Raw genomic sequence first — 12,715 nt, 5'->3', positions numbered from 1 at the left:
GAGTGTGTTTGCCTACAATGAAATAAAGTGCAGCAGGAGGACAGGGAACACTCCTTTTGATGTGAAGTAGAAAAGGGCAGGCAGAAGTTGCTTTTCCAGTAGGCTGGGAGTGATAGAGTCATGCATTTCTGCCCTTGAAGTGACCATACTCACATCGGGCAAGGTTTTTTTGTGGATGAGTCCTATATCTGGGTATTTATGTATTTATTTTCTATCCCGCCTTTATTATTTTTATAAATAACTCATGGCAGGGAACATACCTAATACTCCTTCCTCCTCTTTTCCCCACAACATCATTATGCAGCTTGAAGCATTTCCTTTCTGTTGTTCAAAAAACCATACAGGGCACAAAGCCCTGGCCCTGTACCATAGAAACCCTCTTCAGTTGCCTCTGTGGCTTTTGAAATTTCCCCAGGAGTTGCCCACACTTTCAAATCTTTTTGTTTTTATTCGTAATGACATCTGAGATTGCCAGGATGCTTATGTGGCATACCAGCCTTTGGTCTCTATATCTAGAGTACAAGACTTTGGCCTCTATTCTTTCTGATATAAACACTGATCTTCATTTTTCCTCAGCTTATATAGTACCAGGCTAAAATAAAAAATGTTTAGTGCATGCTCAGGGACACAGACTTCTTTTAAAATTAATATAATTAATTTGCTCTCTGGAAACAGACTTGCATTCTAAGTTTTTCAGTCTTCCTTTGGAATTTCTGGAAAGCTTCTATTTTTATAATTCCCTGAGGAAGGGCTGTTTTGCCTACAACATACTTTATAAACTGTCAAGCAGTTGTTTAAAAAAACCCTTTTTTTTCATAAAACTAAACCTTCTTAATCATCGCTTAGTCCAATACAAGTAATAATCAGACATCTGAGGAATATTATTTGTAAAATACTTTCTGATGTGCGTGGAAAACCTAAAGCTCTAGAGATGAGATGATATGTTGCAAAATAGCTTTTACTTCTCATTTTTGCTGCAAAAGTTGCTCTCTCACAGTTTCCCATAATATCCCATAGAACTGGTCAGACCAGACCAAACCTTGCTGTTGCTTCCTCTTGGGTAACCAAATAATATGTTGCTTCCCTCAGACTTTTTTTATCCCTTTGAGGATGCTGTCTTTTTTAGATACAGGCATTTTCATTTCTAATTACTGGTCTAGTCCAAGCTCTTTTTCAAAAGCTTCTCCAGCACATCTGGCATTCTGCCATATTCCCTTTCAGAAGTGTCCTGGTCTGGTCATCTGAGAGAAGTAACTTTGTTAGGGCTATGAGTGCTCCAAAATATTGGCCGATAAAAGAGAAAGCTCTTTTTTATATTATTTTTTTATCAAGTTTATATAGCTGCCCATCTCACAAGAAGCTTTCCCTTCAAATGGGTTCTCTTGAATGCCCAGCTGCAAGATTTAAATCAGCTTAGGCCAACATAGGATTTTAAGCTGCAAAAAACCAAAACATTTATAATTTGAATGTGAAATGGGTTGAATATTTGAAATTAGCTACAAGGGCTAATTTCATCAATCCTACTCACTATGTGTAGGAATTTTAAAAGAGCTTCCTTGCAAGGTTATGCACAGTGATGGCTATAGGTACCAGCATATACCCAGATACTTCCAGTAAAAAAAATTAGAATTTCCTGCATCTCTTTGATGCTGTCTAGCAATCATCTAGATTTTTGCTATCCAGATCTGGTAGCCTTATCCCTTGACTTTAGCTAATTAATTAGAAAACTGCTAGACTGCAAAACAAAGCATCATTTACATACATACATTACTTAAGTATATACATTACTTACTTACATACAAAAATGCAAGTTCTAGTCCATTAATTTATTGTAATTTATTTATTTTTATTATAAACCGCCCAGAGTCCCCCATTTGGGGGGAGATGGGCAGTGGCGAAATTTGAATAATAAATAAATAAATAAATAAACAAATTAACAATCCAATCTTCAACCGTAGGCATTTGTGGATCTTTCCATCGTTGTGCATATAAAAGTCTTGCAGCTGTAATCATGTATAACAGCAAAACTCCATGTTGTTTCTCTAACTCCTTTTCCATCAACCCCAGAAGAAACAGTTCTGGGGGTTTTTTTTTGTATATTTACTTTAAGAATCTTTTGAATAGTAATACATATTTGGTCCCAGAACTTTTTAGCCTTCTCACAAGTCCACAAAGATGATAAAAGGTTCCTTCACCCTGTAAACACCGCGACATTTTGTGAGTGCATCCATTGCATGCTCTCAAATGTGTCAGCAGCCCAGCCAGGTTGCTTGTACTCCTCCTCCCCGGATCAGACCGGTTATTCCCAATGGCAACCAGGCCAGCACTATTGGAAAGCTGCAAAAAAAGCAGGGTGTGAAGCTGATAGCCTTTAGTCCCAGAACATGACATTTAGCATTACGCCACTGCCTCTTTGATTTTATTAGGCAGCTAAGCATCACTGACAGACCTATAATTCTCTCCAAATTGCTCTCTTGAAAAGTCATCATAAGCCAGCGATTGCCCCCACATCTCATGGTAGTGAAGTCCATTCGGGAGATCAATTGTGTGACATAGACGGACGTGCTTTGGGTTTTACACTTCTTTTTTTTTCCATTTGTTGGCTGACTCCACATTGTTTATTTAGCTTGCATCTTTCAGACTAACAGGTGTTCTTTTTCATCTCCCTCGTGAAAACGCCCTTAGCCATATTCTAAATATGGGGGGAGCTTGTTGGATGAGCGTGACATATTTAACCCTCTACTGGGGCCTGTCTTTTGTAAATTGCCTGTATATGATTCAGAAGGGTTTAATGAGATGAAAGACATAAGTCTGTATCACTGATGGAGATGATAACTCTGTCGCTGGGCTACTAGCAGAGGCCAGTAACACAATGTCCCATTATCCATAAAAAATAAATAAATAACCTGTTCATGTAGAAAATAAGAGTATGAGTAAAAAAGAAACCTGTTTTTCTTCCTCCTACGCAGCTCTTCCAGGTTCACGTACTCGGTTTTTTTTTCATATGGAGGAGACCTTGTCACATAAGCCTGGTACACGCCCGGTACAAATTTCCCACCTAGTAAAGACAAGGTCTCCATTAAGTAAGCCTCCTTCACAGCTTAATTAGGCATTCTGCAGATGCTGGCTCACAAGTTATCTTAAATCAGCACTTGTATTTTTAAATGGTAACTAGGAAGTAACTAACCACAAAACTGATTAGTGTCAACCTCCACTTCATTAGTTTGCTTATCTCACTATAAGCAGAAAATCTAACTCATCTTATGACTGGCATTTGACATCCTTATTGGTCAGCGTTTATTATGCGTTGTTTGTACCCTCCTTCAGTGGGCAGAACCTTGTGGTCTGTCCCCAGAGCTGTTCAAATAAACTTGGCTCAAGCAGATTGGGTGGTCTCCACTCATAAATGAGGACATGGGGAATTTTTCCCCTTCATGTTTTGTTCTTCTAACTCAGTGTTTCTTAACATCCCCCAAAACCCCCTCAGGGGTCCATAAAATCAAAATTATTTGCCAGATATTGAAGATAATTGCAAAAATTTAAAACTATGTCACTCTTCTCATTATTATTTTTTATTTGTTAAAAAATAAGGTTTTTCATTTATTTATGTTAATGTCTAATGGGTTTAATGTTATTTTTACTTGATTCAATAAATAAATATTCCACAAATGCATCAATTCTAATGCTTAATACAGTAAATATCGATAAATATAATCCATACAAACAAAAGCTCTTTTAGGGCCCTTCATAATTTTTAAGAGGGGGAAGGGGTCCTGAGAGTTTAAAAAGTTTTAAGAACACTGCTCTAGCTCATTCCATATACCTCCCACTTCCTTGCCTAGTATTCTCCAAACAAGCGTTCTCCAGACGGCCAATGGTTAAGGGATTTGGTGTCCAACGTGCCTGTAAGATGCCTGTCTGGGAAAAGTTATCCTTGACCGTTAGCTTTCAAGCCTGTTAAACCTGACCGTTTTTTTCTCTTTAGTTGCAAAAGCATGTCAAAATGTGGGACAGAGTTCAAGTCTGGTAGATTTTGAAGCAACGTCAGGCAAATTTTAGGACCTAAGGGGTAGTAGGGCTGAAGATTCCCTAGAAGTCCTGTCACTTGAATTAGAAACCCTGCAACTTCATCTCTGGTATGGGGCAGGTTAAGACACTGCAAGAGAAATGTCCTTTCTTATTTTCCCTCTATTGCTAACTTTATATCAACTATGCAGAAAACTGCATTTAGAACAGGCTCTGGAACTCAAGCCCGGCTCATACAAAATGCTGACTTGATCTCTTCGTTTTTCTCCTTTCTTTATTTAAAAATGTGTTCCTTGGCTTCTTCCTGAATAGAAAGCAGGCAGCTAATATCGTTGTACAAAATACTGATGTGGCTTTTAGTGTTGACTTGAATTCTGAAGCTGATTACATTTGCAGATGACATGAAGTTAACAGGTTTTACCATGATTTGTTCATAATTGGTTGGGTTTGCACAACACACTAAGCCACAAACAAGTGAAACAATTATGCCTAGTGGAGGATTTGAACCTAGCCTTCTCTTGTGCAGATCCAATGTTTTATCCAGAGAACTACGCCAACTCATCATTTTGGGAACAGAAATGCAGTGCAGTTCTGTTTGCAAACTTAGCCCTGACCAGCCTAGAAAGTAAACCAGTACCCATTCTGTCATATCTCAGCTTTCCCAATTTGTAAACCTCTCAGATACATTGGATGACAATTCACATACTGTAATTCTCAAGTACCATGGATTTGAGATTTGGAAAGGTGGTCATAACTAGAAAGAGAAACATAATTTATGATGCTTGTTTATGTTTTTTCCTCATTTTTTTAAATGTTCCTGATTTTTCTTGCTTTTCTCTCTTACTTCAGGATTCACCAGTCAACAAACTACTCTATGCCAGAGAAATCCCACATTACAAACAAATGGTGGAGAAGTAAGTGTGAGCAAAATGTAAAATACCATTTAAAAAGTGCCCTTCGTGAAAACAAGAGGTGATGAAAGGGAGCTGTGCACAGATATTGAGTAAAAACAAATAAGGAAAGATTAATTTGCAGTTTCATCTGTATACCTTCCCTCATTTTGCATAATACTATACTGCTTTTACTAGCATTTACAAAGGGACAAGGACCTAGACAGGGTACTCAATGGTTTCCATTTCCTCCCCCCAGCATTTCGAACAACAGGAAATCTGACACAGCCAGGTCTTTTGGTTTTAGAGATTTCAGGTTTTGCATAAACCAGTGTTTCTCAACCTTAGCAACTTTAAGATGTGTGGATTTCAACTCCCAGAATTCTGGGAGTTGAAGTCCACACATCTTAAAGTTGCTAAGGTTGAGAAACAGTAGCATAAACACTTCAGTTTCAAACATTATCTTTATAACCAAAACATTAGAAACTATCATGTATTTAATTAAGACCTTGAAAGGAAGCTGACTTCTACAGGTTTTCTGCACTTTTGCAAACTGACAACATACATACAACTTTCACTCCATCCATGTATTCTAATAATCATGAATTGGCAGTAGATCTCCCCTCTTGCATTTAGTGCCTTGTGTACACATTGTGAGGACTGCCCAATTTTTCAGCTTCCCTTATGAAGAAAAAGGGGAAGTTTAGCAGTTGGCATCTAGCATTTGTTTATCGATATTGCTAGTTTTCAATAAATGTTGTTGTACTCTAAAAAGAGAGAAGTGGAGCTGGTAAGAGACATAATCCAACAACGTGTAGGGCAGCTGGTCGATGTGCAGCAGAGGAAGGATTCCCACGGAAGAAGCTATAATTTCTGGGTATACTTGAGCTCTAAGGATCTCAGACCGGGTTGTGATGGCTCTTGAACAGTCTTACTTACGTTTCACAAAAGCCTTTTCATTCTTGATCATTAGGAAATCCTGCTTGGTGGGGAAAAAAAATAACATACTTTAATACTTCTGGCCACTGACATTGAGTCTGGGTAGCTACTCACAATGATGGGAAACTTGTGACTTTCCTTGTATTACTGAACTACACTCCCCGGCAAATCAAGCCAGCAAGGCCAATGGTGAGGGATGTTGGGAGCAGTATTTCAGCACCATGTAAACCAGTGGTGTTCAAACTTGGCAACTTTAAGATGAGTGGACTTCAACTCCCAGAATTCTGAATCCCCATGCTGTCTGGGGAATTGTGGGAGTTGAAGTCCACTCATCTTAAAGCTGCCAAGTTGGAAAAACACTGGTTTAGGCAGAATAAATGATCTGAAGCATTTATCGCAGGGGCTGGTCTTCCCTATGCTCTTTTGTCTATTTACAAATGTTTGCCTTCTCTCCCAAACCTTTGTGATCAGGTATTATGCGGATATTCAACAGACTGTTCCTGCCAGCTACCAAGAGATGAACTCAGCCCTGACTGAACTCTCAGGGGTAAGAAATAAATGCCAACATTCCCTTGTTCATGACTGAGAACCAAAATAGTATATTAAAAAAAAATCCTGTCAGCTCCATGAACTAGCCACGTAAACTTAATTAAGAGGAAGTCTGTGGGCAACCTAAACAACTGCTCCCAAATGACTGGTCATTATACAAGCCCCTTTTTGTCCCCTTTATATATACACATGCGTATATAAGCTCAGCCAAGTCAAACAGGTTATTTGCATTCCTCTGCTATGCCCAGGATATTAATCTATTTGTTTAAATTAGCATATACGGAAAGTCAAATCTTTGTTCACGTGTCCAGTACGTTGCAGAGTGGGAACATATAGACCAACTTTTTCCTGTACTGGGGAACACTCATGTCAGTAAGCCTAAAGCTAACATAGGTTTGCTTCATACTACAAAAAAGCCCCAGATGAATGAATAAATTGTAACACTGATAATTTCTATATTGAACTTCAGTATAGAAAGTGTGCTTCATGGTTGTTTTTTCAGTAATCTTACACTAGTCCTGTGAAATGCACTAAACCCTCTTAATCCAGAGGAAGGCCCAGCTTGTATATTACCAGGATTACTTTGGGTACATTGGATATAATATATCTTACACTTGGTGCAGCCCAACGGAGATTTGTTATAAAAACAAAGCCTCTTCCTTAGTTTGACAGTAGAGACTGCTTGGAACCCTACCCTGCCATATTTAATTGTAACACGCAGAAATCTGAGTTGACTAAAAATACAACAGGTTAGGTATGTGTCCTTTGGAACAGATTTTATTTGGAAGTAGGTCATATTAGTTCTGAATAGGGTTCCACAATATGGAAATGGGCTACCAGCACAAAATAGAAAAGAGTTTCTTGGATCGACCTTGAATTGAGAGTGCTGTGATCTGTGATCACTTCCCTGATCTGCTAAATGGACACAAATTACAATTTTGTAGAATTATTATGGATACAGGTTGCAAGGATAGTCAAGCATTTGGACAGTTGTATGTATATAAATATATGGAAAATATAATGGTGGTTTGTCTGTATTGATATGAAAAAGTGATTGACAAAACTAATATTTTTTCATCTTGTCTTGGCAGAAATATTCCTCTGATCTCAATTGCTTGGTGGCTCTGCAAGAACTTTACAACTATATTAACAAATACTATGACCAGGTATAGTAATACATTTATTGGAACTTAGTCATGGGGGGTGGGGAGAGATCAGGAGAGATATAGAATAGTTACTGTGGGAGATGGTGCAGATTGGTTGAGTGCAGGAGAGAAAAGGTAGCAAAAGGTTTCTGAACAGGATGGGCAGGAATTTAACTGGCTTTGTCTGTTTGTGTTCTCTGCAGATAATCAGTGCACTAGAAGATGATCCATTGGGCCAAAAGATGCAGCTAGCATATCGATTGCAACAGATTGCAGCTCTTGTAGAGAACAAAGTGACTGACTTATAACATTCCTAAATCAGCTGTCTACCCAGATCCAGCACCAGTAACTGCAATCCTAAGCATGTTTACTCAGAAGTAAATCTTCCCAACTTCAGTGAGACTTACTGCACAGCAACCATGTTCTGCAATTGCTGAGGAGGGGCAAGTAGATTTATCCTGAAAATTCTCCACTATGCATTTATCAGCAACTTTTTCAGGTGCCAGACAGCATCGCACAATCTCACTCATGGGCATCTAAAATAGTTTAAAATGGCCACCACACTACTTCTCCCCTTCTACCCCCAGTGCCTTAACTGCATGTATCTATAAGGCTCTTTTGCACTTGGTGCTCATTCTCTCTTTTTAAAAACTAACTGCAAAGGGAGTAATCCCTGTTTGGAACACTGGCTTTGTAAATAAAAATGGTGTATTTATTTTGGGCACCCTACAGCATCCCACTTTTGATCAGTGGGCTAATGGGCAGCTCCCTGCTGACCACTACAGATCTGGGATTGGGGGTTTGGTGATTTTATCCCTTCCAGACCTTATTTCCTGGCTTATAATGCACTAATATTGCAATTGGTGATAATACCGTATTTTAAATTTCCTCTGTATGAAGAGTAGACTCTAACTGGTCTTTATCTTAACTCTTCCCATCTATTGCCCTTACCCTCCCCAATTTTATGTATATATGGGAGCCTTCTGCTCTTCGATTGTATTTATTTTAATGAAATTTTGAAGAATTAAAAAAACTTTTCAGAAAAATACTATTGTCTGATTTACTTACAGATTCTAAGATGGGGTTCACAATCTGCAGTTCCAGGATTGAATGCAGAAGTTATTATAAACTGTAATGTTTAATATGGCAGAAGCAGAAAATTATGAAATACACAGGGAATAATAATAAATTTAAGTATATGTTTATTTTCTATTAATAATCTTTTTGGCACTTTATCTAGAACAGATGTAAAAGACAACTGGCTTATATTTTTCTGTATCTTTCTGGATTACTTTTTAAAATTGGAGTCACATTAGTTGTTTTCCAGTCCTTGGAAATAAAATGTTGTAAGATCATCATCAGTTTCATATTGGAATGCTTTAAGAATCCTGAAGTGGGCTTTATCTAGATCTGGGAATATATATTATCTTTAATTTGTCAGACTTATAATTTGATCTTTCGTTTTTATTTGCCTCAGTTCATCTGATTCTCCTCCTTAAAAAGGTGGGTCAGGAACTGGCTTAAGTTACAGACAGGCCAGACAACAGTGGATCCAATTCAAAAGGGAAGTTGTAGGCTCCCTATCATTGGAAATGTTAGCAGAGTTGGACCATCATTTGTCAGAGATGCTTTAAATTGGAATTCTGCATTGAATAGAAGGTTGAACTCAGACCTACATGGCCCCTCCAAACCTTATCATTCTATGATGGTGATTAATGACAGTGGCTAGGATGTAGGGCAAGAGCTTTGGGCAAAGCCAACAGGTAACAGTAGTTGAGCAAACTAGATCTTGCTTTACCCATCTCTATTCCATATGCAAACATTTTTTTTAAAGTAGAAGGCAGTCATTTATGGGTACAGACCACTGATATTTATCATTCCATTGAAAAGGAATGGGTCTATTTTTGGGAACCAATCAGGATTGTAATTAGTAATTTGGCAGAATGGGATTCCTAAATATGATGTTTGGTGCCTGTCATGATGGTGAATGCTCCTTGAGAAAACTGCAAGGAGCCAGGTGTATTAGTGTACATGTACATATGCATCAAGGCAGGAAAATAGCTGTGGAGCAGACATAAACCATTATCACCTATCAATGGCAATGGTCACAGGCTATAACTATGAGGCTGATATGGGAAGCACATACATATGCATACAATTTCCCAGCAAGTTGATCTGTCTACTTGGGACAAAGAATTCTGCAGATATTTCCTCAAGGAAAATGCGCATCCTATTAGTGATCAAATGTTCTTAAAAAGCAAACAACGTAAGATAAAGATGCTACAAAGTTGAGTTTGTCTTCACATTGGGCGGGGGGATCAATATGGAAGTAATTTACCATTACTTTCTTCTGGGATTTTTCAACTTTTTAGTCTAGCTCAAGCCCAGGGACTGCCTGGTTGTCTTCCAGCTGTGTATTAAGGAAACTCCACTTATCTTTGGAGCCAAAACAAGATCAGCCAGGGGCCGCTACGTAAAAAACAAACAAGGAAGGTATAAGGGCCCATTTCTTGTAGCAGATCTGTCATGCAGAAGAATAATGCCTGTTAATGAAGCTGGGGATTCTTCCAGTGATTGATACAGTGATAAAGCCATCTTCAGGTGATCCAAGCCCTAATTATGATTGCGTGCTTTCAAGTCGATGTCAGCTCTTACTGACTACATAGCTAGAATTCTCTAGAATGGTCTGTCCCCAACCTGGTCCTTCAGGCCTTCCAACAGTGCACCGTTCACTGTAACTGAGTCCATCCATCTTGCGGCAGATCATCCCTTTCTCTTTCCTTCCATTTTTCCCAGCATTGTAGACTTCTCAAGAGAGCTAGGTCTTTGCATACTGTGTCCAAAGTAGGATATTTTGAGCCAGGTCTTTCGTGCCTTGAGTCTGGATTGATTTGTTCTATGATCCATTTGTTTGCCTTCTTGGCTACCCATGGTATTCCCAGGACTTTCTCCAACACCAAATGTCCAAAGTGTCAATATTTTTTCTATCCTGCTTTTTCAAAGTCCATATCCAAGCCCTGAAGGAGGAAAAGGGCTTTTATGAAGTCAGGGATCATAGTTTCATTTTTGGAAGAATTGGCAATTGGTCTTCATAGGTTGCCTGCTGAGATCCGAAGCATTCAAATTAGCTCATGACATGGTGGCTTAGCACCTGCCACATCACTCTCCCATAGCAGAACTTTAGTGGTTATTTCTAGCAGCCAATACACCAGCGTTGCAGCACACAATGTTTACAGATGGTTATAATAGCAGGAAACCACTTGAACTTTCAGAAGAAATGTTCCATATTCCCTAAAACCAACCAGTCTCACAGTACAAAATTAGATTTGCACCAACACCTACCAGCTGTTTTGAGATGTATGCTTAGGGTTCAGATTCTGATAGTTGTAAGTGAAGGGAACTTTCTAGTGTGTGAATTTTAGTTTATTCCTCACTATAGCTTAATTTATCCCTCATTTCCTTCAAAAATACTTTTAGTAGGTACCTCTAGTTTTGACTCCTACTTAGCAGAGCTCCCAAATACCTTGGGCTTAAGCCCTAAACCTTGTTAGCTTGAATTCATTAGGGTGATTAGCCACTACTTGGACCATATCATTTGAACCTACAAACAGAGTCAAGGTTCATGACTGAATTTCCATATTAAAAAATATACATGGAAAACCAGCAGTGACTGGGAAGTTATGCTGACATGCTAGCTATATGTGGCGGTGGTTTTAAAAAAACTGTACAGGATAGAAACTACTCTGGTGTCCTCTGTGGGAAAAGTACAGAAGATCTGCAACCTTGTAAAACTACAGAAACCCTGATGTGTGAAAATGTTTTGACTAGAAAGTCACTGACTCAATTTTTCCTGCCCAAAATTGACAAATTTGGTTAACAGATGTCACTGTCCTTACATTGTTACTTTTTCCACTCTAGTTTGAGAGCCACGGACAGCACTTGATGGGCAGAACAGAGTGACCCAGGTATTCTGACTGCTAATTTCTGTTCTAGTAATGGGCATTCCACTTAGGTTGCTTCAGTTTAGTAAATAAGATTAATACAAATGTGCTGTCCTAAGAAGCTACAGGCTGTCCACTCTCGGAGGCTCAACTGTTTGTTATAACCTGTTAAGTGTAGTAGTGTGTGTGTATTCTAAGTAGGTTGAGGTCCCCCAAAGGATTAAAACTTCCAGGAATCAGAGTGATGTTGGCAGTGTATAAATTCAATAGATAAAGAAAGAGATGAAAAGTTAGAAACAATCTCCCTCCCTACCAAAAGACATGTGATATAATCATATTTCTCCACATCTCTTGTAATTTCAGTTAAGAGATAATGAACTTTTAAGTCTTAAGGAATTGTATTCAAAATATATTATAAATACAATAACAGGATCCCACAAGACTGAAAGCATCATCCTTAAGGTCCTTGTACTTAGGAAGTTATGCAATGGAAAAGGGAGATGGAACAGTGTAGAAGCCAGATATCCACCGCATACAGTGCTACAAACCAGAAGGCATGAATTCAATATCCAAATACACTCCCCAATATTTGAAACATGTCATCTATTTTACAGAATGCTAGTTTGGGCTTCAAAGTGAAGTACTTTCCCCAACACTTTAAAAATATTTGGTTCATCTAATTCAGATGAACATTTAATTTAGATGATAACAGGTACAACCACCAGCCTTAGAACTGACAGAGAAGATAATGAAGTAGTAGATAGCTTCTGCCTTTTAAGATCAACCATCAATAGTAAAGAAACAAGCAGTCAAGACACTTGGCAGAGTAACCACGAAAGCCTTGGAAAAGATATTTAGATGCTGGGATGTATCTATACCTACAAAGATCAAAATCAGGCAAGCCATGATATTCCCTGTAACACTCTATGGAAGCAAACATTGACTTTGAAGAAACAGGATAGGAAGATTATTGACGCCTTTGAACTTAGGTGTTGGAGAAGACTCCTGAGAATATCTTGGACAGCCAAGAAAAGAAACAAATGGATCAATGAACAAATCAACCCAGAGTTCTCACTCGAGGCACAGACAACCAGGCTCAAGCTCAAATTATTGTACGCTGGACACAGTATGTGAAGACCTAGCTTTCTGGAGAAGGCTGTAATGCTGGGAAAGGTGGAAGGAAAGAGGATGACCAGCACCAAGGTGGAAGGACTCAGTTACAGTG

At 38.6% G+C, this 12,715-nt stretch overlaps 1 protein-coding gene across 4 annotated transcripts in view; it reads left to right on the top strand.

Moving 5' to 3' along the window:
- The window catches only part of PLXNB3 (plexin B3), a 63,242-nt gene extending 54,655 nt beyond the window's left edge, over positions 1-8,587 (top strand). For all 4 annotated transcript variants that reach the window (XM_063294225.1, XM_063294223.1, XM_063294224.1 and 1 more), the window contains 4 exons: positions 4,876-4,940; positions 6,327-6,402; positions 7,496-7,570; positions 7,753-8,587. In XM_063294225.1, the coding sequence (XP_063150295.1) occupies positions 4,876-4,940; positions 6,327-6,402; positions 7,496-7,570; positions 7,753-7,857 (321 nt within the window). In that variant the 3' untranslated portion in view covers positions 7,858-8,587. The remainder of the gene's footprint in view (positions 1-4,875; positions 4,941-6,326; positions 6,403-7,495; positions 7,571-7,752) is intronic.
- The last annotated feature ends 4,128 nt before the right edge of the window (positions 8,588-12,715 follow it).

The sequence above is a fragment of the Candoia aspera genome, chromosome 2, assembly GCF_035149785.1.
Source record: "Candoia aspera isolate rCanAsp1 chromosome 2, rCanAsp1.hap2, whole genome shotgun sequence".
Classification (NCBI taxonomy): domain Eukaryota; kingdom Metazoa; phylum Chordata; class Lepidosauria; order Squamata; family Boidae; genus Candoia; species Candoia aspera.
This window is presented reverse-complemented; position numbering and strand designations above follow the sequence as displayed.